The following is a 27372-nucleotide window of genomic DNA, read 5'->3' as shown; positions in this document are numbered from 1 at the left end:
AAACTTGTAAAGTTTATCTGTCTATACTATTAAAACAATAGAGTTTTTAGACGCATGACCTCTTTTTATTGGTCTAACCCTATAATTTCCATATATAACAAACACTTCTTTGATTTTCTTCTCAATTAAATAATTCAAACTGAAAATAAAATATCAAGTCTTACTAGATTTATTCACATTTAAATAATTTTAAATTCATATCAAATGTTAACTTATACTATTATATGGCCATTATACATATTTTTAAAACTATCTTAAAATCATAGTCAATGCATTAACTATCTTTAAATACATTATTATGACCAATAAATTAAAGAATCAATTTTAATATGATTATTATGGGTTTTTTTTAATATGCTTAATTAATTTATATATATATATTTTTTTGTTTAACTCATACAAAATTTTAAATTACAAAATAATATACTCCAAGCTTGATAAGTCAATTAATTAATTTTCTTGTCCCGCTAAATTAACGGTACTGTTTTTAAACAAATTTCTATTTTTACCATGTACGAAAATAAATTATGCTATTTTATAATATCTGTATTTAATGCACTTCCTTACATATATTGATTAAAAAAAATTCCTGGTTTACTAAATTAATCATTCCGGAATTGCATTTCTTATAATATGAAGGATTATTATTCACTCATACATAATATTGGATTTTCTATATACATTTTTCCAATGCTCATTTTCTATTAATTTATGACGTCTCAAGTTAATTGATATTTTTTTTATTCGATACTACAAGATATGTTGTTTATGTTTCCCTTCAATATTTGTAATGTCCATCTATTTAAAATGTTTATGGAACACTAAAACAATATAACATAGACCTATAACTAAAGTTATTACTTTCAACAGAAGATGTTTGCTACATTCTATATATTGTGGATTATTATCATTCATTCAATTAATAAAACTTAATTACGAGAGTGCATTATTTTTCTTCAACTATTATTAAATCTGGTTGTCTATATTGATATTTTTATATTTATGTTGTCGCTCATTGTTTTTCTTATTTACTCCTTTATTAAAGCAATACAATAATTCTACATGGTATCATTTTAGGGTGTCCAAATAGATGTCATGTCATATATTTCCTTTTTTATTAAGTCAAATCACTCCTTTCATACTATATAAAGCTTAACAATACAGACCCTAAAATTTATCTCTCTCTCTCTTGCGATTTAGCCATTTCTGCCGACTTTCTTTCCATATTTTCCGGTAATGTATTTATTCTACGCTAATGGTTGATTCTCATGTATTATTCGCTATTGTCATTATCATTGTCATTTTCTTTGCACTTTGTTGTTTGTATTGTTTTTAATTCTAATATGATTTTCCTATAATATGTTTAGGTTCTACATCAAACTTTAAGATTCAAATGACTTGTTGAAGTTTCTATAACTACTCTATCTTCCATACAATGAATGGTTTATTTAGGTTGTGATTAAAATTTCTCTAATTGCATATATCCACCATTAGTAATTCTTACTAGACCAAAATATATGTTTTTATTTTTAATTTAGCCAGAATAGTATACTATGTAACATTAATTTAATTTTAATCATTTCAGATTATAACGACCCAACTTGTAAAATAGCTAATTGCCTGGAAGGAGTATTTGATGGAAAAATGGTTTTCTTTTTGTACAACAATGGATATTAAGTTACGATTATTTATGTATTTATGTAGGTTACACAGTTCATGTAAATTAAATCATTTTTATATGATCAATTTTTGTTTTGACTGTTAACACGTGTGAATCTTATCTTGAAACTTCTATCAATTGTTAACATGTGCGTTAATTTTATTTATTTTTTATATTTTATTTTTTTACACAACTTATTTTTCAGTTTATTATTGACTTCTATTTATTCCTGTTTTTATAATACCCTTAATTTATTCTTAATATTCATAACAAATGTAAACCCATTTTAAATACAGAATTTGACTAATTTTGCAACTAACCTTTAAAGGTTTTCATACTCTTCAATCTTATCAAGATTTTCATTTTTTATATTTGACCATTTTTTAGTTATCCCTAAATAACAAAATTAATGTCTAAAATAAACCCATCATTTTAGTGTTTCAAAAGTCAAAAACATTTCGATAATTTTTGAAAGTTTTCTAATTAACCAATTTTATTTTAAATTTTACAATTATGTCTAAATTATTTAGTAAAATTAGTAGAATACAACCTTACTTTTTTGATTTAATATATCTAACTAAAAAGTCATTGAATGTAACTGAAACAAAAGTTAAATTAAAAATTCATTTATAATAAAATACACATTTAATTATTTATGCTTTTATGTAATACCATTAATTTATTCTTAATATTCACAATAAATTTAAACCCATTTTAAATACGAAATTTGACAAATCTTGCAACAAACCTTTAAAGGTTTCCATATCTTTAATCTCATCAAGGTTTTCATTTTTTATATTTGACTATTTTTTAATTATCCATAAATATCAAAATTAATGTCTAAAATAAACTCCATATTTAATGTTTCAAAATTAAAAAATGTTTCCATAATTTTTGAGAGTATTCCTAGATAACCGATTTGATTTTAAATTTTGTAATTATATCTAACTTGTTTAGTCAAGATTTCTCAAACTGTATAGGTAACAGATTTGTGACTTGAGTTAATATGTGGAGTTGGTGACTGGGTTACTATCGCGTTATTATTCATATTTTGTTTTTAGGTCTTATAGATTTTTATTATATTGTAGTTATTTTTTTAAATGATCAACAAGTTATATTGCAGCTTTTAAACTTTCAGTCAATTATTCAAAGTATTATCATAATTATATAGTTATTTATGGGTATATAGATGTATAATTAATATAATTATGGTAATATTTAATATTTGATTTGACTAACAATAAATATTTCCTTAATTATATCAATATCAATATTTGAATACTTATCTTTTAATACGTTCATAAATGTCTTATATAATATTACTGTTACAATATTTTAATACTTTCAAAAAAATTAAAATTAATCAAATCATTAAGTAATTTTAAGATTTCTCAAATTTTGACATATATATGTTTTTTATTTCTAAATTTTATTTTTACTTTGTGGTTGATTTTTTCTTCTTGTGGTAACGATGTCACCAAGTGGATTCTTAAACATTTAATTGACTTTCTTTATATTATTTTTTGTGATTGTATTTAAATGTGATAGGTTAAAACAAAAGGAGTTTAAGGATCATAACAATGCTTACATTCTTATTTGATCATTTTCAAAGAAAGTTTAGTGAGTAGTTCAGTAAATGAAATATTATAATTATTAGCAATGACTTACCACACATTCCATTTTTTGATACATTTCAAAAACATAACATAAAATTATTTTGTTCATATGAATAAAAATTCACAATATATTTTAATATATTAACATATATTTATAATTGGCATTTTTTATATAATTTTCTCCCGTGTAGTACACGGGTCACTAACCCATAACCTACTATAGAATATATTTTTGAACGTTTTTCTTAATGTTACAAAGTTTTTGGGCATGTAACATATGAATTAAATAGATTTTACATGTTTTTCTTAATGTATTTTTTTTGGTTCATGGTTTAAGTTATAAAGATGGTTGGACTTGTAATTTTATTCTTATAAATACCTTATAATTCATATATAATTATACTTTTTTAGAAATAGAACTTTTTACAATTCATTATAGTGTATAACATATTATATATTTTCCACCTGTGTGGTAAACGGTTCTTTGATTTACTAACCCGTGTTGAACATTTCTCTTTTTATTTCAAGATAATTTTTTTACAACAAAATCTTAGTCTTTGTAAAATTATATTTTAAATCTGTGACAATATTGTTTTTCGAAATATCATTTTTATGCACACAAAATGTAATGTAATAATATCGGTATGAATTTTTATTTCGATAATAAATCACACCAAACTTTGGTTTGACACTTTGAATTAATAGTGGATAAATATATCAAAAACTTATTAAAAAATCATAAATAAAGATTATTATACAAAATAACTGAATTTACGTATTGTATATCATAATTGTCACGACTCAATGTGGATCTTTAAAACATCATTTATTATTTTCAACATTTTTTATGAACAATCTATCATTTTTAACACATAATCATTTTCTTACGTAACGACTTAAAATCAAGTTCGGAAATGTTAGATAAAGAAATAATGAATTACTTGAAGATAATGTTGGATTCTCAAATCTTTTGGTTCAAGGATACCGGATGGTAAGCGATTGTTTTAAAAACGATCCTGGTATAGATTTAAAGTTGTGCATTATTGAAACAAGGCAAAAAGATGCAAGGACTTACAACCTACCAAAAATTTCTAAAGTTGCAGCATTAATCGTTGGTGATATCGGTGACACAATAGATTAGCGCAATATGATTGTAACGACTCAAAGTAGATCTCTAGCAAGAGTTGGAATATATATGAGAGGCCCCTTTTCTACTTATGGTCAACAATATGTTGCTTTATCAAGAGTGAATAATAGATATTGTATTAAAATGCATATTTTGGAAAAGTAAGGTAAAGTTACAAACAAGACAACAAATATGGTTTATAAGAAAATATTTAGCAGTTTATGAATTTGTAATTTTTAAAGTTTTAAATTATGTTTTCAAACAATGTTTTATGAATATTATTTTTTAGTAAGATTTTGTAAGTACTTTTTTTATATAGGAATATGAATTGCAATTATATCAAATAATTCTTTCAATAAACGTATGAAACAAATTTTTAGTACCTTAAATATGTCTTTAGTTGACGATTTCTGTATTCCACTTGTGACGATTTCTCCTAGTTATCGTGATTTTCTATCTTTTTAGTAGCCCTTCAATTGGGTCAAAGGTGAGGACTAGAGCCCATCATTATGTAAGAAAGAGAAAATAGGCCCGGATATTTTAAAGTTTTAAGTAACTATATAATATTTAGATCATAAAAGCCTTATCCAAAAAGACAAAAAGTTATGAATTTTGTAATATATATTAACAAAAAATATATAATACTTTAAGCAATTAATCAGTTAATTTATTTCTCATCCCAATTAATTAATTAAAATAGCATCACCACTTGTAGCTACTGCTCGAAGAATTGAGTTTTTTCTTTTTCTTTTTAGTTTATGTCACTTTTATTGGATTTGGTAACGAAAGACTTGAGTTAGATCTTATATTGTAAAGTTGTTAGTTTGAATTTCAAGCCAACCGTGTTTTAGTTTCACAGTATGTTACGTCAGAGAGTTATGTTTGTGTGATAACATAACGGGTGTTCATTGACAGTCGACGATATGGTTTCCATGAAAACATCCAAACCAAAGTGCAAGTTAGCACAAGTATGTTTACAGAATAATCTGGTTGGAGTGCAGGCTGCCACACAAAAACTAATATATAAATTATTTATCATGCAACCTATCATCAATACACAGTTACCAACTTGCCGTTGTATTCTTCTTCTCAGTCACTCACTCACAAAAGTCCAAAACGATGCCGTCTTCAACCTCCCAACTACCACCAACCACCACCAGCCACCTCCAAACCCTACTATCCTCCGCACGGCCCTTCCTCCGCGGCCAGCTTGAGACCATCGACGCCAGACTCCCCTCCCTAATCTCCGTCCTGAAGTCCGCCGGCGCCGGCGAGTGCTGGCACAAGCACGGCAGCTTCCTGGACCACCTCACCGACATCTACCGCATCCTCACCATATGGAACGCACCTGACGCCGTACGCCTCTGCGGCCTCTTCCACTCCGCCTACTCCAACTCCTACGTCAACCTCGCCATCTTCGACCCTTCCACCGGCCGTGACGTCATCCGAGGCCACGTCGGCCAGCACGCCGAGCGGCTGATCCACCTCTTCTGCGTCGTGCCACGTCAGCAGCTGATTCACGACGACCTGTTGTTTCGGTATGAGGAGTCGGAGCTTGTGAGGCACGTGAAGGAGTCTGAAGCCTCGGTGGTTAACGCAACGAGAGGTGATGAGTTTGAAGAGTGGAGGAGGAAGTTGCGGGCGGTTTTGCCCGAAGACGGTGTCGTGTTGAAGCATATTAAGACCGGTGAAGACGTGAGGCTCTCGAGGCGAGTGGTCGCCACGTTTTTATTGTTGACGATTGCGGATTTTAGTGATCAGTTGTTTAGTTTTCAGGACGTCTTGTTTGGTAATTCGGACGGCTTGTTGAAGTTTTCTGGTAATGAGTGGGCGACCGGGCTATGGCCCGGGGATGGAAAACCAGGTAATTTTTTGATGGGAAGTTCGTTTATTTAAGAAACAAATCGACAAAATTTTGATTTATTTTAATTAAAAATAGTTTATATAACGACTATTTTACCCTTAACTTGGTGTACACGTGTGATTTTATTGTTAAGTGTAATTACCCTTTTACAGGAGAGAGGGATATATAATCTATCTATCTATTCTAATAAAGTAAAATAATTGTACACATGTTAATTTTTGGATAATTCTCACAATTTTTCCCTCCAAAACTATATATGTAATAGATTAATAATAATTCACTATTTTTTTACAATTCATTTATATTAAATCTATAAAATGATTAATTATTCACTTTTCTTTAAACTCTATTTATATTATATCTATACACTTTTATATAAATAAATATTTACATATTATACTACTATACATTGTTAGAATATATTTCATAACATGCTTGGTGAAATTCAAAAATCAACAACAAACCGTGTTTGTTAAATATTGAAAAAATTTAATTTTAAATGTTTTTATTAACATATTATACTGTATATTGTTAAAGATTGTAAATATAAAAAAACTATAATATGCTTTCAATACACGAAGTAATTTATTTAATCATTAAGTTACAAATATATGCTTAAAAGTTGATCCGTTTTTTAAAAATAAATCCATTTATTTGTTAGTTTTTTGTACACTGTCATATAAATTTATAAATTATAAATATATGATTTAAATTTATCTATTTATTTTCTCGGTTAATTTAGTAAACTATACATATATGTATTAAATTATAAGGATAGTAATCACTTTCAAAATATAATATAATTTATCATATTTAGTTTCTTTGGTTTTTTTTATCAAGGATTGATTCGGATTTTTTGTGGAACTTAAATTTAATTGTTACGGGTTAAAAGTTGGTAAATATATTGTTTGATAGAAGTTAACTACATTTAGCTTAAATTTGTTACGGCTAAAAAATGGGTAATCTGAATATTTTTTAAAAATTTGAGAACGCAAATAGTTTTATCGTCATACTTGTTATGGGTTTAAAGTTTTGACTTGAAAATGTAATAAATGAAAGTTACAATTTTAAATGTGATTGATTTTCGAATTTATTTTAATGACATTTTTGGAAATAGTCAAAAGATTCGGGATTTTGCACATTGAGCATTTTTCTCATGACTATTAAAATTTAAGAAAAATGACAAACATTTCCGACATGCCACCTCCACGCATATCAATGCTTTCAACTTGTATCAAATTAGAAACATTTGTGTCATCATTAACTTTTCCTTGAATAATGAACATAATGTTGTATGTGAAGCATGTCGTACAAAATTATGTTCAAATGAATCCATACATTCACAAAATTGAACGGGTTAATTTGTTATTTTTTTTTTGTCAACTGGCAAAATCGAGAAGCCTCTCAAACTTAACAATTTTTTTTGTGGTGTAGCTCAAAGCTATTATTATACGAGAAGTATTCTCCGAAATTAGTTCATAACTAAATTTCTTTTAATTATACATATATGAACTGAGAATAAATTTCAATAGATGGAGTGTTCATGGGTATGTTTTTGCACGTGCATTGTTTTTTTTATTAAGTTCATTTAAAAAAAAAAATCATTTTGTGATATATATAATCAATTTATGTATAATGATACAAGCATATATGTAATTCATTTTCTATATACATGTAACGTGTTATTTGTAACTTAATTATTTAGATCATCCCGTGTGTTACACGGGCTCTAAAGCTAGTTGACTAATAATACCTCTTACTAATTATGTTGTGGCAAATGCAGGTCTATGGATGAATTCCATTTCGAGAATGGCAGCAATTTACACACTGATTGTAAGAGAAGAACAGCTATACTCAATCAAACACGGCAAAACGGGTAACCGAGACGAAGATCTAGAGCTTGTGGTGCCACCAATATTTGAATACTGCACTAAACTTCTGAGCCCTGAGGATCAGATAAAGGCAAGGGATTTGTATTGGGAAGGTGTTTGTGAAGTGTCTAAGAGAGGGCTGGATGGATGTGCAGAGGTGCTGGAAAGGAGTGTGGTGAAGAATCCGTTTGTGGGCGAGCCGCATGTTGTTTTGAGCCAGATTTATCTGAGTCAAGGGCGGTTTGATGAGGCGGAAAAGGAGGCAGAACAAGGGCTTAGGCTGCTGTTGGAATGGGGAAGTCCGTGGGATAAGAGAATGTCGTGGGAAGGGTGGGTCGCGTGGTGCAGAGTTTTGGTGATGAAAGCGAAAGAGAAATCGTGGCCGCAGACTTCTTGGGGGATCCTCAATCTCGGACTCGTTCGTTAGTCAGTTATAAACTGTAATTTGTATAATAGTTTCTGCATTTGAGTTCACTCAACAAACAGTTATCCTAATAGTTAATAGCAACCTTGCTCTGGTTTAGTGGACCGGACGACTGTATGAATAAGCATAGCTTTGCTGCATTGAATAAACATAAATTTGATGCAATCGCGCCCGACGGAAGCACCCATAAAAGGCAACAATGTATAATCAAACATAAATAGGTTAGAACAGTGCTACGGACCCTAGGTCTTTTACGGTAAAAATAATATCTTTTGAAATTAATGGAAAATTGTTGAAGAACACATTGCTATCAGCTGATATCTATCATTCTAACACGGTTGATTTGAGGGATGAACACATGCCCAGAAGCCACTCTCCCAAAAAATTACAAGTACAATGCTTGTGGCTGTTAAGATTACTTCCTACATTTATCTTCTATCTTAACAATGCGGGTAGCGTCAAAAACCGAACGGTGATTTTTTCCTGCTTCCGCCTTCTCCATATTGGTCATTCCATTTCCTGAGTTCATTCATGCTTGCAGCATCATAAGCAACCGATGGCCCCACCTATTCATTCAACATTTGTCACAAATTAACAACTTTTTTTATAGACAAATAGCAAGCAAATATAACAAATGAAAGATCTAGAATGTCTTGCCTTGGCTTTGGATTGAATGAAATCATCCAAGTTAAGCGGTCTTAATGCTGGAGACGTATCCTGTTTCTTTCCCTACAGAAACAGCTCGTATGCATTAGTACATTACAAGCAGGGTGCCGATATAAATAAAACGTGTTATCCAAAGTTCTAGACAAAATCTTTTTAACAAATATTCATAAGTCAGTAAGGCAGAAGGATGTTTACCTTTTTCTCTTCATCTAGAAGTTCTTGAACAGGTCTATATGCTGCAGCAATACAAAGATTCTGCAGAAAAAGATAGATAATAACTAGGCGTAATAAAGCCATTGATCAAGCCATTTAACCTCTAGACAAATACCATGTAAACGAGAAGATTACCTTCAAATCACTCCCTGAATATCCTTCAGTTGCATTAGCAAGACCTCGTATATCAAAATCAGGTTCTGTGTTTTCTTTAGCAAGAAATATTTTCAGTATCTTCAAACGGTTATCAGCATCCGGCAAGTCCACATAAATCCTAAAACCAATAAGACTCTTTCATGATTATAAACTAACAACACAGGCCCTTAAAAGGGGCTTACTTTGAAAGTAAGATCACTAGGTAGAAATTATACCCAATATTAAACACGCAACATTCTTTAATATCATCTTACCTTCGTGGCAACCGTCGGATCACGGCATCATCAAGATCAAAAGGTCGGTTTGTGGCACCAAGAATGAGAATCCTTTGACTATCTTTTGACCTCAATCCATCCCATGCTGCCATAAACTCGTTTCTCATTCGTCTCGTAGCTTCATGTTCAAATCCACCACCACGGGCACCCAATAAACTGTCAACCTGTTTATATATTCAACTAAACTGTGAATAACTGAGATTTAAATCTAAAAGTATCGAAATCATAATTGTTTAAACATCTGTTAAAAACAATAGGGCTCATAACGTTATCAACATTAAAAGTAACTCACCTCATCAACAAACACGATTACGGGTGCCAATTTGCTGGCAAATGAGAACAAGGCCTTTGTAAGTTTTTCAGCATCACCAAACCACTGCACAAGTGAGCAACAAAATCAATAAATTATTTTGAATAATTCTAAAACAATTAATGATTTATACATGTAAAGTTTAAAGTACCTTAGATGTAAGTGTGGATCCGGTTATGCTGATAAAATTAGCCCCGGCTTCGGTTGCAAGTGCCTTTGCAAGAAGTGTTTTCCCGGTTCCAGGTGGCCCAAAAAGCAGTATTCCTTTGCAAGGCTGACAAGAGGTTTTACTTAGTTGCAAATACTGTAAAATGACCAACTTGCCCATCGGAAAAAGAAAAACCCTAAAAAGACAAAAGTACCCGCAATAGATTCCCATGTGAGAAAAGCTCGGGTCTTTTCATCGGAAGAATGGCTAATTCATGTAATGCTGTCTTCACATCTTCAAGAGCACCAATATCATCAAATTTAATACCGATTTCACCGGGTGGAACGACTGCTGAAATGAAGTTGGTTTCGTATTCATCCTTAGCAAGATTCTGCCACAAGTAACACATGTTTACAGATTGCATTGAAGGAACGGGTCAGTGTGTGTGGGTCAAAACATGTTGGTTCAGATTGACCCAAAACACTTTTTGCCTCAATTGTTTTATAAGCAATTACTGCATCAAATATAATTACAAAAAATATATTATACATTCTGATCAAAATTTAGCCCGTTTGACCTGTTACCTTTTTTTTTTTAATATTACTATACGTTTTATATAACTTAACCCATAATGACCCGTTCATAAATAATTGTATTGACATTGCTACCACTAAAAAAAAGAAACAAACCTTCAGGTTCTGTGTTGGCTTCTTGGATATTGATTCCTGCTCGGTTAATCTCAAAATTGCAACTTCAAGGCTACAAATTGAAAACAGTGACAGCTTAAACATAATGCATATAGATGAACAAACCGCTTACCAAACGAGGCAGTGAACTCGATTGTGTGGTCACACGTCATGGAATGGGACACGACACGCAAAATAAGATGGTGAAAATAGATGAAACAAACCACTTAGCAAACTGACTGTTGGTTAATCAAATATATTAATTACCTTTCCCGGGGCAAATTCAATCTATCTGACTTGACGGAAGGAAATTCACAAGTTGATAAGTAATGATTTTTAGCCCACCCAATAACATTCTCAGCTTCTGCAAATTCAAAACATATTTTAGTGTGAACATTAATAAATAATAGAAAATAAAAAAAAAATAAATAATTGATCTTACTCTTGGCTGTCAGTATCACTCCATCAGTATTTACATGCAAGAGGTCCACACAAGTTAGCTCATTTTCCTCAAGAACCTAAAAAATATAATAAAAAGTGAGTAATGCATTGATGAAACTATGGTATTATAAAAGAAAATTACAGCTTCATCCAAGCAGCTAAAGTATATATTAACTGACTAGCTTAAGCACTAATAATTATTTATACCTTTTGCAATTCATTAATATTACTTCGTGTTATAACAATCCGTCTGTCTTCTTCAATTTGTTTATTAAATACTCTAAGGGAATCATCCTCCTGAACAAAAGACAAATAAAGATCACTGAAAGTTAACTGCACATCTAATAAATAATTTTTTTTGTGAAGATTGTAATATGTACCTTTGGAGGATGTAGACACATAACGTTAGTGAATATTTTGTGAATATCATTGTCCTCTGACCTTCTTGTGGGCTTTAGTCCCTCAGTAAGTCGCTTCAAAGAAAGAGGCTGCAGTAAAAACTATAAGTATTCATTGCAACTAAAAAATTATTAATTCTCTTTTTTTTTATTGGAGGGGTTGTTATACCAGTTTCGCAAGGCGGCCCAGATTTGGAAGAACTATAGTCTGCTGACAAAATAGAAAACGAAATAAGATTACCAAAATGTTTTAATAAGAGAATAAAAAAATGCATATTCAAACTTACAAATTTCTCCTTTTCTTTTGATCCAGTTGCAGCTTTGTTTTGCCCACAAATTAAAACAACAGGCCCCGTTATCTTGTCAAACATTTCTTGAAGTTTATTCACAAATTCTTTGCGGTTCGAACTGGAAACAGCCCGTGACAACCACAAAGACGAGTCTGGGAAATACACAACAAGTGGTTGCACAGACGACAAAACCTGCCATCATAGTTCAAAAAAAAGTAACAAATTAAATATTAAAGCTTATAGTATTTTTGACTTTTGAAACTGTTAAAATGATAGGAAATATTAAAGTGCTTATGTAACCTCAGATAACGCCTCCATTGCAATATAACAGTCTTCAGCTTCAGTATCTAAATCACGCTCCACATGCTTCACTGCAGATAAACAATTATTTGTCATCAACACAATAAACAAAATAAGAAACTCTTGACTCATTTTATGCTTCTTAGTTAAACATGTTGCAAAATGATTATGAAAATATCAGCTACAAAGTTAAATAAAGATTTACTATAAAGCCAGTATATTGGTGGCGTGTCAGATTGCTCATTATCTTTCGCATCGTCTGTCTTAGTTTCTGCACCATCTAAAATAACCGCAACTGATTCTCCTTCAATTTCATAAACCTCCCCACGTTGGCCAGTGTCTATGCCCCTGTTATCTTCCTCCACACGGACAGAAGGCCCAACATACTTGACACGGTCCCCTGATTAAAGTATATAAAATATCACTAGACGTTACTATTATCTCACAGAAGCATTTATAAATAAAAAAACATGTATTTCGAATAAATAACTGAATAAAACATTTGGGCTGCATGGATTCGAAAAAATGAATTATACCTTTCTTTAATGGCTCTTTTGCTTCCTCAGAAGACTCAGCATCCTCCTGCTTTGAAGATTCAGAAGAAATCTCCCTAACAACCGTGATGTTCTGTTACAAGTTAAAATGCTAAGTTACTAAAATAAGCTAAAGAGTTAATTACACAGATGGTCCCTGTGATTTAGGCAACGTAACAGGTTTACAAAGTTGCATGTTTGGGATTCTTGGTTTTAATTTTGTCACGAGTTTGGGTATTAACATCAACTTCTGTTAATTTTTCTGTTAAGTCAAGATAAAATGACCAAAAAGCCTAAAAAAGATAAATAAATAAAAAAAAAACCTTTGCAAAGCCTTCAAGATTTCCAGTAAGCTTCTTTAGGGCTGCTTCGGCCCGAGCCTCAACATCTTCATCATCTGATTTTGACTCACCACTGCTAGTCCACTCTTCCTCATTGCTTGCTTCGTCCTCAATTTCTGATTCAGAACTAACTTCTTCAGCTGATTCTCCCTCTGATCCGTTCTCATCTTCACCAAAATCCTGCAACAATTAACCATCAAGTTAAGAATTTGAGAACAAATTAGGATAAAAGATGACTGTATGGTTCTTGGAACAGCTAAAAGCCAAACATTGTGTTAACTTACATAAGGAGCAAGAACACTGCTGTCAAGAATCAATAGGGGAACTTGTAAATCTCGTGCAAGTGCTCTGATGAATCTCTCCCGATAAAGCTCAGTGCCTGCAACATCAAATCAGTCACGCGCGCACACACAAAAAAGAAGTTTTGTTAATATTCTATAATCATATAAGCATCCAATGTATTAAATATGACTGCAAAAACTTGACCCGTCGGCTCGATTTTGTTCACTTTTTAGAAGTACATAAACAAGTAATGCATTAGAATTGATCACGAAAAACTGCAACTCAACAAAGATCTAACTTTTCTTAACAAAACGACTATGGATGACCGTCAACTCGCTTGACTCTTGCAATCCACATTTGACCCTTGGATGAAAATAACCTACACAAATTCTTTCAATGTAGGTGATTGGAATCAATTGTCTATACATACCTGGTACACTCTGAAGCAAGATTCTCCCACTTGAAGAATCTAAGCGTGAACCGTATGTAGTAGCAAACGACTTGTTTTTCAAATGAGAAGCCGTACATTCCACTAGAAGATTCTTGGAATGTTCACTGCAAAAGAATAAATTAGCATCAAGCAAACAAATACATTAAAACAAAAGTAAAACTATATACTTACTGAACATAGTAAGGGAACGTATCCCATGAAACCGTTTGTTTCTCCCATGGAATAATCCTCCTTACATACTCGTTTTTGAATCTTTGCTTTTTGGTTAAAAAAGGCGACCCTTTTCTTTTACTTTCAATAGCCAGTTTCTCATTAAGAAGCCATTCCTTCTGATCTTGCTCTCCTAAACAAGCATGTGCATCACGCTGATTCACACCCTCCTTCACATTTCCTTTACCGATAACACCCTTATCAATTTCCGAAACATTTTTTAACGGCACATGTTTATTTTCACTTGCATTTCTTCCATCACCCTCCGAGCTATAAAACCTAAAAGCACCACTAGAATTTGCATATGACCCCACAAGAAATCTTGTAGAGTTAGCGCCCGACAAATTTGAAGAACTCGATAGATATCTTGTAAAAACATTATTCCCGGGAAAACGATTTGTTTCGGCAGTGTAACGGGTTAAGGCACGACGAGAAGTTTGTTTAGGATGATTTAAACCGATTAAATACTTGCATGGTTGACACATGATGTCCCATCTTTTATCCTTGCACTTTAATCTCATTAAATTCATTATAGCCTCTTCACAGTTTGTATAGACAAATGTGAATAAAATGAGTGTCGCCTTATTGACCTTTACTGCTTCCTGAATAGTAGAAAATCCAAAATTAAAAGTCATCTAGGTACACATGCTATGAATATTTTAAATGACCAAACATTAAAGGCTGGTGTGACCTAGTCAATTGACCTTCAAATGATCAAAGTCAATTGTTTGTCTAAGCATTAAAAGCTGATTATTGTGAACTAAAGTTAACTAACCAAATAAACAGTTTCAAAACACAATCATTAACATTAAAAATTTAACCTTTTTAATCCAAGAAAATTGCAAACATGAGTTATGGAGGTCAATTAAGCTTATATCTTAGCTTAAAATCATAAAAATAGGTGCTTTAGTTGCAAGAAACAATCACAATAACACATCATCATCATCATCATCATCATCATCAAATTGAGAAAGTAGTAACAACCCACGTCAAATTTGCATGTACCCACAATATATATTCAAAAGTCGTCACAAAATCAACAACTTTATTTAGATTGTGACATTGACATCCCAAAAGAAAAGAGGGTAAATAAAGAACATGAAATAATAATAATAATAGTGATAACTGGACAGAAAAAGCACAAACCTTTAATTCATTCAATTCATTAATCTATGCAGCAGCGAAAATAATAATCTTGAACTGAAATACGAAAGTGGGTTGTCGTAGAAAGATAACGGGATCCGGGTTAAATTGATTGATTGATGGGTTTGGTTTGTAACCTAAAAACAACAAGATTGGTGTTTGGTTGTAAGGTAAGGAAGACAGACGTTTGTGTATTGGATTGTGGGCTTGTGGCGCCTACATGGGTCTTTGGATATTATGTCCAAACTGTGAAATCCCGCTAAGTACCGGGTGTTTTCTGGACTAATTCAGTTTATTTTTATTCATATGGTTTGTTTAAATAAGTTATTTTAGTCTAATAATTTACATTCTATCTTTTTAGTCTTTATAATTTCGTTTTGGTTGCAATTAAAACCACCCTCACTAACAACATGTTGTCTCGAACCCACCAAGGGGTGGTGTCCCCTTTGAACCCCCTTAACTATTGAAAGAGTTCCTTAGTAATGAAGTCGCGATCGTCTTGGTCAAGCGTGTACTCTGTACATCTTAATTTTGCATCAATGTACATTATTATTTCTCATTTGATCTACAAATAATATTGGTTACCAAAATGGACAAATGATACTGATATCACCAACAAAACTACTACTTAGTCTATACCTTATTCATCATGTGACTAAAACATCATTAATGAAAACTTTAAAAAACACAAATAACTAATTTGTCGAATAAATTTTGTTCATTGTATTGATTTAACCATTCATGTATTAACTAGTTTATCATGCAAGGAGTTCATTAGTAACATGTTATGACTACCTGCTAAGCTTTAAAATAACAAGTTATATGCAAGTTCTATACAAATAATCAAATTAATGATTTTCTCACTAGTAACTAAAGAAAATTACACTATTGATCCTTTCATATACTTATTATTTCTAAAGGATATACATCTTTCCTATGTAAAATATACTTTTAATAAAAGGAATGAGTTCGATTATAAATTGATTTCTGGTTTCATTTTTAGGTTATAAATGACCTAACTCGAAACTTTTTTTTGAACCTGAAACATTTGATCAAAAGTATTTATTCACCACTTATTAAAAACACAAGTAGAAGGTGTATTTTAATCTTCTCTATTTAAATTTTTTATAAAACTAAAATGACTTCTACATATGTTTATATGCAAAATCTCTGAAAAAGACCATGTAAACATGTGTTTTTTTGCGTTTAAAAATAATTTTTTTATAAACTTTTTAGATGTAAAACATATGGTTTTCTGTTCGTATTCTTTTTTTGTGGTTCAACAATAAACACACCCTTAGTTTCTGTATATATGAATCTGAATACTGATCTCGAATTTAATTGAATGATTTACGGGCTATAGCCAAAAGAGATGTAGAAGAGGTTGTTGAGAAGCAAGTAGAGGATACTAAAAAGCAGAAGACGGTCAATGGTGAAGAAGAGAAGAAGGTAATTACTAAATCATTAAGTGATGAACAATCTGTGACTAAAATAATGCATAGATGAAGTAATTAAACATTGTGTTTATAGTTTGCTTATACATTAAGTGTGTTGCTTTTATTTAGGAGGAACCGAATGGTGATGTTGCAGCAAAAAATGAAGTCGACTCGAACGACAAGTCTGAATCAGATGAAGTTCAGGAGCCTACACCCGAGGCGAAATCAGATGTAACACCAGCTGCTAACGCAGAAGATGCTAGTGATGATGATGAAGAGGGTTCTGAAGGGGATGATGAAGCTAAGAAAAATGTAATGTTTTTTTTGTTTAATTATATTGACAATATTTGGTTTTAATTAAGTTATATGCAGGCTACTGATGCTGAAATGGTTGATGCTCCATCAGCAAAGGAAGCGGTTGGTGTTTTCTGCTCATATATGTTTTCTTTTCTCTTAACGTGTATGTGCTAATTGTTGTTATGTTACTTTTGGCAGCCATCAGAGTCCAAAACTTTGTTCATGGGCAATCTAAGTTTCTCTATTGAAAAAAGCCATATGTATGTGCATCTTATTTATATATTTTTGTAACTTTGCCGTGTCTAATCGTTTCAACTACTTGTTATCATGCAGAGTTGATTTTTTCAAAGATACCGCTGAAGTTGTTGAGGTCCGGTTTGCCAAGAAAAATGGTCGACTTGCAGGTTATGGACATGTTGACTTCGCCTCCCCTGATGCAGCTCAAAAGGTTCATTTGGTACTTTTTTCCCATCTAAAATAACTATGTATTTCTTTGTTCTAAACAACCGGCATTATTCTACTTTCAGGCCCTTAAACTAAACGGAGAATTATTACTCGATCGTGCGGTGAAGCTTGATTTAGGAAAGAAAAAGGATCCATCTAACGGACAAACTTTTGAAACAGCAAATCTAGCGGTTGGTGTTTTGTGTTCATTTATGTTTTCTTATAGTATAATGTGTATGCTTGCATTGTTAATAAATGTTATTTTACATCTTGCAGCCATCAGACTCCAAAACTTTGTTTATAGGCAATCTAAGTTACTCTGTTGAAGAAAGCCACATGTATGTGCATCTTATTTATTTATAACGTTTACAACTTTATCGTGCTTGACCAGTTCTGACGACTTGCTGCCCCGCAGAGTTGATTTCTTCAAAGATACTGCTGAAGTAGTTGAGGTCCGGTTTGCCAAGAAAGATGGTAGATTTGCAGGGTTTGGACATGTTGACTTTGCCTCCCCTGAAGCAGTTCAAAAGGTTCATTTGATACTTTTTTCCTAATTAAATTACTGTGTATTTATTTGTTCTAACTAACTGGTGTTATTCTACTTGCAGGCCCTTAAACTCAATGGAGAATTATTACTCGAGCGTGCGGTGAAGCTTGATTTAGCAAAGAAAAGGGATCCATCTAACAGGTAACAATGCTTCCCTCTAAGTTTTAACATACGATAGAAATCAATATCTGAATTGATGATTGTATTTTACATTTTACAATGTAGCAATGAGAAGAAGAGTGGAGAGTCTCAGGTATCAACTGTATTTGTAAAGGGATTTGGTACTGAAGATGGCTTTGACAGTGTATGTTTTACATTTCATAATTTCCCAAGTCTCTTAGTTATACGTTTTTTTAATTATTATTTAAAATCTTTTTTGGAATATTCCACAGATTAAGAGTAGCCTTGAGGAGCATTTTAAGCAATGTGGAGAGATTTCAAGAATCTTTATTCCTAAAGATTTTGAATCTGGAAGTCCTAAAGGGTAGGCCCTTTATTATTATTATTATTATTATTATTATTATTATTATTATTATTATTATTATTTAATACAGTTAAAATCTGTGTTTTTTAAGAGTCTTTTTAATAAATTAATCTGTGTTTTCAGGGTTGCTTTCATAGATTTTACCGACAGTAGTGCCTACAGTAAAGCTCTTGCACTTGCTGGATCTGAGATGAGTGGAAGCACTACAAAAAACCAGCCTTACATATCTTATACACACGTATATATAGCATGTGCTTATATAAACCAGGCAACATAAATGCAAAGGTAATGCTAAAAAAACACATGTTTCATGTCTTTCCCATTCCCATCCCACTCCTCCTTTTGAACTAAGTGCCTCCCCCCCCAAATATCACATAGAACATAAGTAATGATGCATTCATGCCATGCAACAGCTTCCATCATTTCCTATAAACATGACTACTTCTAGAAACTGAAAAGAGAAAGAAATGCAGATCACCTGAAGCTCTGGTGGAAGGTATCGATAAACATCATAAATTTGATCCTTAAAGCCTCGACTCAACATTTCATCAGATTCGTCCTATTGAAATATAAGAGCACATACATTATTTAACAGATTACATCAAAACCTAAAGTTGTAGAATTTAGAGGTACAAGTACGAATACTGGTTTTAGAAGTCAAAGAAGAAATACAAAACGCACAAGAATTAGTAATTTAATGGCTCTAGTTCTCAATGTTCTTCTCTTAATCATGTCACAGACTCTTCCGGGGGTTCCAGAAACAACATGAACTCCATTTTCTAACTTTCTAATGTCCTCCCCGACGCTTTTTCCACCAATGCATGCATGGGCTTGTATGCTGATGAAATCACCAATGGCCAGTATTTGCTTCTCTGTTTGAGCTGCAAGCTCTCTTGTAGGTGATAAAATCAAAGCTTGAACCCTGTAGATAGCAAATTGATTAACACAACTATAAAAACAAAGAAGAACAAGTAATCACATTTGTCAGTAAAGTGCTAACATCATCTAGCCATTCAAAACTAAGCACGTCATAATTAAACAAATCTTAGATAAAATAAAACTCATAAGTCAGTGTCAAAGAAAGTAGAATAAGTGGTTTAGAGCAGTGTTGTCAAAATCGGTTCTAGGCGCCAATTTATCACCGATTATTTGCTAATCGCTGGGCTGCAGATTAGATCTCAACTAACCAGGGCCCCTAAAATCAGTAATCGGTCAAAATCACTCAGTATTGATCGATATCGTTCAAATTTCGGTCACAATCTTTGATGTATTTGAATAATTATACTTATTAATCCAAACCGATTAATAAGTTTGAAAAATATATATAAAATTTTGTATAATTTTGTGTGTGTGTCAGTGTGTGTATCAATTGCTTCATATTGGAAGAAAATCTTAGGCAATGTGTAATGGGGCGGCAATCCGTGTGATTTAGGGCGCCAAAGAAGAGGAACCCCCCCCCCCCCAACCTCCCCCTCGATAAGAAGAGCAACAGGGAGCGCGATGGGTTTTTGCCGCTGGGTGTGTTTTGGGATTAATATTATTATATTATATGTGTGCGTAATATATATATATATATATATATATATACACACACTATATAACATACCACTAATGGGCAAATTAAGACGCTTATTTTAAGTAATTTACAACATTTAATGCATGAGGTACAACATTAACTAGGGGCAAAAACGTCATTGTTACATTAAATCTCATGTGTATTTGATATTTCTTCAAAATAATTACAATTTTCATCCCTTAAAGTTACAATATTGGTCCTTAATCTTTTACTTATATATTATTTTATTTTCACTTTTAACCCAACTACCCCCACGATTTTTAGTCATAACTTTTTCATACGTTAATATTTTTTTAAAATAAATGGCATCATAAAAATAAGCATTTTATTATCTTTAATTTGAGTATTATATAGCTATAGTTTTCGAAGTAAAAAAAACAATTTATGCAAAAAGTGTATGCGGTTCGGTATTGATGGTTTTAAGTTAAACTATGAACCAACTTTACATTTTTTGTTTTGTCGTCAAAAACCGAAACTGAATTGTTTAAAATTAAAACCCAATAAAGCCGAACCATTACCAAAGATTAGGTTCCGATATAGTTTGTACTTCGCTAATAAATTGAGTTTAAAATCCCAATCCGATTACTCGCTAGTCTTTAAACCCTAAAACACAAAGCTAGGGCTTCATTTCAAATTAATAGAATAAAATAAAATACATAATTGAATAACAAAAACATACTCTCTGGAGGAGGTGTCAACAATCTGGCAAACAGTAAGCGCAATCATGGAGGTTTTACCGGTACCGGACTGAGCCTGAGCGATGACGTCACGGCCTTCAATGATTGGGCGTACGGCTCTCTGTTGGATTGCGGAAGGTTTCTCGAAGCCGTGCTGGTAGATTCCACGGAGTAAGTCGTCCTTGATTCCCATCTGGTTGAATGCCATGATTGGCTCCACGCCTTGTGACGTCTCGAACACCAGCTTCTCGTCGTCCACCATCGTGTTCCGTCGGGATTACTGACGTTCCCGCCATTGGACGGAGATTGGTTAGGGTTCCGGTTTGAAACAAGTGAAGCCTCCAGCGAGCTTTAGGTTGTGTGTTGGGTTTGTTTTATTATGAGGGTAGGATTGTCATTTGCCCCTCCAAAATCTTTATAAATTAGAATACTCGGTTGCTTAGACCGTCCACTACTATCACATAGAAAACAGGGTTTTAAAGCGTCGTTGTGGTTTAAAATCTCATTACTGCTCCACGTGTGTGTGAGAGAAAAGCACCTGGCCCCATCGCACCTCCCCATGTCGCCCTTCTTCACCAAGTCCCCCCCTTCTTACAACCCCTCTATACCGCCCCGCAGGGGTGTACACGGGATTTAAAGCCCTTTGAAACCCACCGTGAAGGGTCTAACCGTATCACAGGTTTGATAATAATATTTTGGCTTTTAATGAATGAATAAAAGATGTGTAGATTAAGTCGAATAAATTATAAATTACAAATTACAAAAAGAAAAAATGAAGACAGAATTACAAATTTTGTCATTTAAACAAAGCCAATTTATGGATCGTGTCCCTTTTTTAGTTTGTTTACAGGTGGTGTCCTTTAAACATTTTTTTCATACACGTTATGTCATTTACGCTAACTGGGTTAGAAAAGATCAATTAAATATCGTCACGTGAGCCGCATATGAGAGCTTTTTGGTCTTTTCATCTATACCTGCAAATTTATTGCCATTTCCTCCTCTTTTAACCCCCCCAATTAGGGCTTCAATTCAATAACCCAAATTAGGGCTCGATGTGAATTTCCTTACTCCGCAACAACAACCACCGGTCGCCGACCACATCATTTTCTTTTTCCCCAAATAAAAGAATGGAGTTCAATTAGGGTTTTGGATGAAGCCAGTCGATGTAGAACGATTTCAGCGACGGAAGATGCGATGATGGAGGTGGAGAAATCAAATAATCGAGAGAGGGCTGTTGAGGATGGTTGCTGTTAATTAGGATTGCAGTAGCTTTATAACAATCTTGTCGTCTTCCTCGCCGGAGAAGATGACCGGAGATGGTGCCGGATTTACAAAAAGACGACCGGATATGGTGCCGGATTTACAGAAGGGTGTACTGAATTTGTGGTAAAAAAAGGAACGACGTGGGTGCTGCAATGGTGATGGTGTGGTGGCGATGGTTCGTTTGGTGAGCAGGGTGGTGGTGGTGGTGGTGGTGGTGGTTGGATGGGCTGAATGAAGATGAAATGTGGATGGGATGGTGGGGCCGGAGGTGCAGCAGCCATTGGAAGGCAAGATCTCCGGCGATATGGTAAGTTCTAGTGGTGACTTAAGAAGAAAGGGAGTTGGTTTGGTGATGGTAGTTGTGGGGTCACGGCTGAGAACGGTGGTTGGTTTGGTGGCTAGGAAGTGGTGGTGTTGGTGTGGAGACAGGGAGGGAGAGGAGTAGAGAGATAGAAAGAAGACACGATCCATAAATTTGCTTTGTTTAAAGGGCAAAATTTGTAATTTTGTCAAAAATGAATTATATAATGAATAAAGATGTATATACAAATTCGAATAAATTCTGAATTACTAAAGAATAAAAAAGAATTATATGATGAAGTTATTTATATACAACATTAATAGTCTTATTTGAAAGTTTATCATCTTTATAAAAAAATAGTATTTCAGCCCATCTCTGGTTTTAACGTTGGATAGCGCAACATACAACTGACCAAGGCTAAAATTAACTGTCTAAGAAATAAACCAACCCTAAAAAGTGATTAGCCTTGACTTTTAATAGCCTTCATTGCAAAACAAACAAGTTGTTTGCGACATTGCAAATAAGTGAGCTTAAATACAGTTAAACCTCTGTAAATAAATAATGTTCAGACCTAGATGTTTTATAAATTTAGCGAGATATTTAATATTGATAAAATAATAATTTATTAATACAAAGATTCAATAGCTTTGGAACCGGCCACTAGGAAAGAAGCATTGCAATGGGGCAACAACCGGGGGCGGACTTAATTGAATGGGAGGGGTAGCACTACCCCTCAACATTTCCGATGAACTATAATTTTTTTCTTTAAGTTTTATGTATTACGTTACCCCTAAAATTATATTACGTCACGCCTTAAAAATTTTGAAACCCACAAGTCCACAACAATAATTTTCAGAGTTACAATACTTGCAATTTAACTTGGAATACATGGTGTTTAGGGATTTGTTGAAAGAGATAGAAAGAGAAGTGGGGGAGATAGGAACGCGGGTTAAATCAAATCAGTAAATTAGAAGCAAATTTATTATTATTACCTTCTAGTTTAGCACATTTACAAACTGTACACTTTAGTTTTATTTGAATTTTAAATCACATTTGTAACAACGTGAAAATTTTGAGTTCAAAGTATCAACTTTTCAAAGTTTAGGGACTAAAATTGCCAAAATCCAAACTTGAGGGTTTAAAATGAAAATTGGTTTTTCCTGACTCATCGCGCTAAGCGATAAGTCAGAAGAGACACCCATCGCGGTACGACAATGTGTGACACGTGTGCCACGTGGCACACGATGGCACCATGTGCTGCCACGTGTCACCACGCGTCAGCAGGCCTATATCGCGGTACGCGATAGGCCTGCCCAGGGACCCATCGCGTACCGCGATGGGAGCCCAAATTTCGTCTATAAATAGCAAGGTCCGGGATCTTCATTTGGCACACCAAAACTCAGCTCTTTTACCTCTCTCTAACTTCTCTCTAAAACCCGACAATCATACAAACGATTTGCCTCGATAAACGTGCCACGATCCCTTGTTTGTGTACACCGTTCTCCTCGAAGTTCGTGCCACCCTCCACCCTCATTCATCAAGAAGGTGTTGCTGTAATGGCAAAGAGTCCCGAAAGACGTGCCGACGAGTGTTGAAGTTGGCATATCAAAATTGTTCGAGAAAAGTAAAGCGGCGTCGGAGTGCTGCTCAATTCTCTAGGATTTCTATACGCCACTAAGGTTAGCGTAATGATGATTTCAATATAATTTAATATTATATTCAAGGCTTAAGCCTTAAATCGAGGTTATACTCGATACCTCGATAAAAGAAAAGAAAAGAAAACATAACAAAGAAACGAATGAAAATATGATTGTGAATATTGTTGAATACGTATATATGTGTGCAAGTATATATGTAAATATTCTTTGTTTTGAAATATTATTTAATGAATAATGAGTATTCTTAAATAATAAAAGAAAATGATTACGTTTCTCGGAGAAGAAGAAACGTCGGGTTTTTAATATAAACTAAGGGGGTGTTTGGTACAGAGAATTGATTGGGGAGAAATGGAATTAGAAATATTTCTTTTGTTTGTTTTTCACTTTTCATTTCTATTTCTCTTTCTATTTCTCTAAAACTAGAGAATTCCATTTCTCTTTAAAACAAAGAGAAATCCATTTCTCAGCAGCCTCCTCATAGCATGTCACCACCTCGTCTCCGGCCACCACCTCGTCTCCGACCACCACCTCGTCTCCGGCCACCACTTCGTCTCCGGCCACCACCCCGTCTCCGGCCGCCACCTCGTCTCCAAGTCTGCAACCGCCACCTCGTCTCCAAGTCTGCAACCACCACCCCGTCTCCGCCGTTCGCAGTGGTGAACACAGAGATGGTAACCGGTTGTAGGTTGCAGGTGGTACGGGTGAACGGAGATTAGGGTTTCAAGTGGTGGTTCGTGGTAGGTTAGGGTTTTCAGATGGTCGGGTGATTGTGGTCGCAGGTGGGTGACAGTGGTGGTGGAAATCGGCGGTGGTTGCAGGTGGCTTCTGATTATCATCATCATCATCGCCACCACAACCACCACCACAAAATCTCCAAAGAGGCAGTGATGACAGATCTGAGCCTCCTTTTTCTATATCTTATGTTCCAAAAATTTGAATCTTTTTAATTTCTTGTGTACTGTGGTTGAAGAAGGGGGTTTGGTGGCGGCAGCCGGTGGTGGTGGGCTGTGGTTGAAGAAAGGGCTGTGGTGGTGGTGCTGGTGGTGTGGGGCTGTGGTGGTGGGGCTGGTGGTGGTGGTGGGGCTGTGGTGGTGGTGCTGGTGGTGGTGGGGCTGCGGTGGTGAGTGGTGTCAGGTTGGGTGGAGGTGGGGTTGGGTATGGTAGAGTTCTCTGTTTATTTTCTCGTGTACCAAACAAGAGAAATGATTCTCATTCTCCATACCAATTCTCATTCTCTACAATTCCATTTCCATTTCTATTTTCTCTCCATTTCCATTCTCTGTACCAAACACCCCCTAAAGGTTTATAATTTACTTTTAAACTAAAGGTTTTCAAGTAAATAAGAACTGAACTAAAGGTTCAATCGAGGATTGAGATATAAGACTAAAGGTCTTAAGCCGGATCGTGTATCCGACTAACAAATATTTATACTCGTACTATAGGTGCGAGATAAAGAAAGGGAAAGACCCTTTGATGGTGAGTGAAGCCGATCCTAAAGAGACAAGGTGAATACGCACCCAAACTTTTAAACTTGTTTTCAAATGAGTCAACTTGTTATATGAAATTGTTTACAAGGAACTATGTGTTCCTAAAACCGTTATAACTATGGGTATGAACCTAGCCCTCAGGCTGTGGTATACGTATGCCTGGATCCTTACATAGGTGGTAATATGCGATGTATGGGCATGATCGCACCACCCTTGGTCGTAGGACGCTCTCCTGCATGGAGTACGACCTTATGTGTATATTTACGGGTACTTAACTAAGTCAAACGCTGCGGTGTTTGCTGAGGTGACCTAGTGTAGAGACTCTAGTTTATAATGTGTTATTTGACTTTATTATTCCTAAGCCACGTTGGGCCAAGGTAGGCGTAGTCTCGAGGGGTAGTAAAGTAAAAGAAGTTATTTTGCGTCAGCGTGTTCACCAGCATTCGTTGCTGACTTATTTTCTTACATTTTGCAGGTGAACAAGTTTAGCGCTTGGAGTATCGAAGTGCTATTTGTATTTATATCCGATGGCTCGGATTTCTTTTGTAAAACTTAACATTATGGTGGTTTGTAAGTTATAAACACATAAATATTTTGTTAACTTAAACGGGTGTTTTATTATCCCGTCGTTTGATTGTAAATATTAAAGTTACACTTTCGATCTTTAAAGTTTATAAGTCTTCCGCAAATTAACGTAACTCTGATTTATTTACAATTACGATACCAACTTATGGGTCACGCTCCTAGGCCTAGATTGGGGGTGTGACAGGTTGGTATCAGAGCCAGGTTCTTAGCGAATTGGGTATCATAAAACAATACCCAAGCTTCGATCCAAGTATAGGAAATAATTGATTATGTGTTTTCGGGATAAGATAGGCTGGTAACCTTTCTTTCCCACTCTACATTCTAAGCCACCCATAATATTAGATGTCGTTCAAAGCTTATATGGAGAATTATGTACGCAAGGCAAAAGAGGCCGGTTTGCCGAACCTTACCCCGAGACAACATGAGTGACGGGTATTATGAAGCCTATTTCAACCAAGATGTGGAACATGACCTGACCAAACCCGTGTACTACCCCGGAAGTCGACACTACCCGATAGACGTTCCCGAAAGTCCACCAAAACAAAGGATGGAGCCACCAAAACACTCAAGCTATCATCCACCAACAATGCCAATGTATCAACCTTCCGAAGTACCGACATACCAACCCTCGGAGATACCACAAGGTTACCCAACTGGATACCTACTGAATCCTCACCCGTCCTATGCATTCCTCTCCAATGGACCAATCAAGGAGGAACCGAGATCCCCATCTTCCGACTGGATGTAATGTCACTCCGATCCATGCCGATGGTTTACTGGAAGCTCTACTTTTAATGAAGTCAACTCTCAACCCAACAATGGTGAAGGGCCATCCCGAAAGCCGAAGATGAGAATAATGATGCCTTTTGAAACTTTCCAGATGTCCTCACTAAACATTGAGACCACCCAACCCATGGAGGAAGAGGAACCCGAAGAAGAGGAGGACCCCAATGAAGACCCCGAGGAAGAGGATGAACCCGAGGAAGAAATTGAGGAAGAATCGGAAGAAGAGCATCCTGATAACCCTAATGAGATGACAAGCCCAATGGAAGGATCACTCACTTCCCAAAACACAAGCTATGGTTCTGTGGGCCCATATGCCCATTATCTTGAGAAACTAAGGATCCGAACTTCGTCAAGCTTCCCACCATTCCAAGGAGAAATTCCATCAATCCAAGAGCAAGCCGACAAGATCAGAGAGCAGAACCAAGCT

At 34.3% G+C, this 27372-nt stretch overlaps 3 protein-coding genes and 1 pseudogene across 3 annotated transcripts; 2 read left to right on the top strand and 2 right to left on the bottom strand.

Annotated features, from left to right (window-relative positions):
* The first annotated feature begins 5491 nt into the window (after positions 1–5491).
* On the top strand, positions 5492–8598 carry LOC143623581 (uncharacterized). The gene is made up of 2 exons (XM_077094451.1): positions 5492–6266; positions 8050–8598. The coding sequence occupies exons 1-2, from the start codon at positions 5522–5524 to the stop codon at positions 8562–8564; spliced, it is 1260 nt and encodes a 419-aa protein (XP_076950566.1). The 5' UTR covers positions 5492–5521; the 3' UTR covers positions 8565–8598.
* A 225-nt stretch (positions 8599–8823) lies between these two features.
* Positions 8824–15567, bottom strand: LOC143623635 (uncharacterized). Its single transcript, XM_077094487.1, has 23 exons — positions 15408–15567; positions 14223–14859; positions 14031–14155; positions 13603–13697; positions 13301–13498; positions 12981–13071; positions 12650–12844; positions 12445–12515; positions 12142–12336; positions 12024–12065; positions 11837–11944; positions 11664–11753; positions 11458–11533; positions 11283–11379; positions 11019–11088; positions 10544–10720; positions 10333–10455; positions 10164–10247; positions 9851–10035; positions 9576–9714; positions 9423–9482; positions 9219–9290; positions 8824–9127 (listed from the first exon to the last, which is right to left on the bottom strand). Exons 2-23 carry the CDS (start codon positions 14789–14791, stop codon positions 9020–9022), a joined length of 2970 nt encoding a protein of 989 aa, XP_076950602.1. The 5' UTR covers positions 14792–14859; positions 15408–15567; the 3' UTR covers positions 8824–9019.
* A 1084-nt stretch (positions 15568–16651) lies between these two features.
* On the top strand, positions 16652–18889 carry LOC143623595 (polyadenylate-binding protein 2-like). The gene is made up of 13 exons (XM_077094458.1): positions 16652–16661; positions 16768–16853; positions 16970–17152; positions 17213–17257; positions 17336–17397; positions 17471–17585; positions 17665–17772; positions 17858–17919; positions 17997–18111; positions 18190–18269; positions 18354–18432; positions 18521–18612; positions 18736–18889. Exons 1-13 carry the CDS (start codon positions 16652–16654, stop codon positions 18887–18889), a joined length of 1191 nt encoding a protein of 396 aa, XP_076950573.1.
* A 120-nt stretch (positions 18890–19009) lies between these two features.
* Positions 19010–21127, bottom strand: LOC143623594 (eukaryotic initiation factor 4A-3 pseudogene; annotated as a pseudogene).
* Between the last annotated feature and the right edge of the window lie 6245 nt (positions 21128–27372).

This window comes from Bidens hawaiensis, unplaced genomic scaffold (genome assembly GCF_021521415.1).
Source record: "Bidens hawaiensis isolate Kalapana, Puna unplaced genomic scaffold, B.hawaiensis_p1.1 tig00003506_1, whole genome shotgun sequence".
NCBI lineage: Eukaryota > Viridiplantae > Streptophyta > Magnoliopsida > Asterales > Asteraceae > Bidens > Bidens hawaiensis.
Note: the sequence above shows the minus strand (reverse complement) of the source record. Positions and strands in the feature narration are given on the sequence as shown.

Excerpts from the sequence above, each read along its gene's own strand:
- LOC143623595 (XM_077094458.1), top strand. Across the intron at positions 16,854-16,969 it reads ATGGTGAAGAAGAGAAGAAG|GAGGAACCGAATGGTGATGT; the intron begins GTAATTACTAAA and ends GCTTTTATTTAG. Across the intron at positions 17,586-17,664 it reads CCCCTGATGCAGCTCAAAAG|GCCCTTAAACTAAACGGAGA; the intron begins GTTCATTTGGTA and ends TTCTACTTTCAG.
- LOC143623581 (XM_077094451.1), top strand. The coding sequence starts at position 5,522 with ATGCCGTCTTCAACCTCCCAACTACCACCAACCACCACCAGCCACCTC. Across the intron at positions 6,267-8,049 it reads GCCCGGGGATGGAAAACCAG|GTCTATGGATGAATTCCATT; the intron begins GTAATTTTTTGA and ends TGGCAAATGCAG.
- LOC143623635 (XM_077094487.1), bottom strand. The coding sequence starts at position 14,791 with ATGAATTTAATGAGATTAAAGTGCAAGGATAAAAGATGGGACATCATG. Across the intron at positions 11,534-11,663 it reads ATATTAATGAATTGCAAAAG|GTTCTTGAGGAAAATGAGCT; the intron begins GTATAAATAATT and ends TATATTTTTTAG. Across the intron at positions 11,380-11,457 it reads AGTGATACTGACAGCCAAGA|AAGCTGAGAATGTTATTGGG; the intron begins GTAAGATCAATT and ends TTGAATTTGCAG.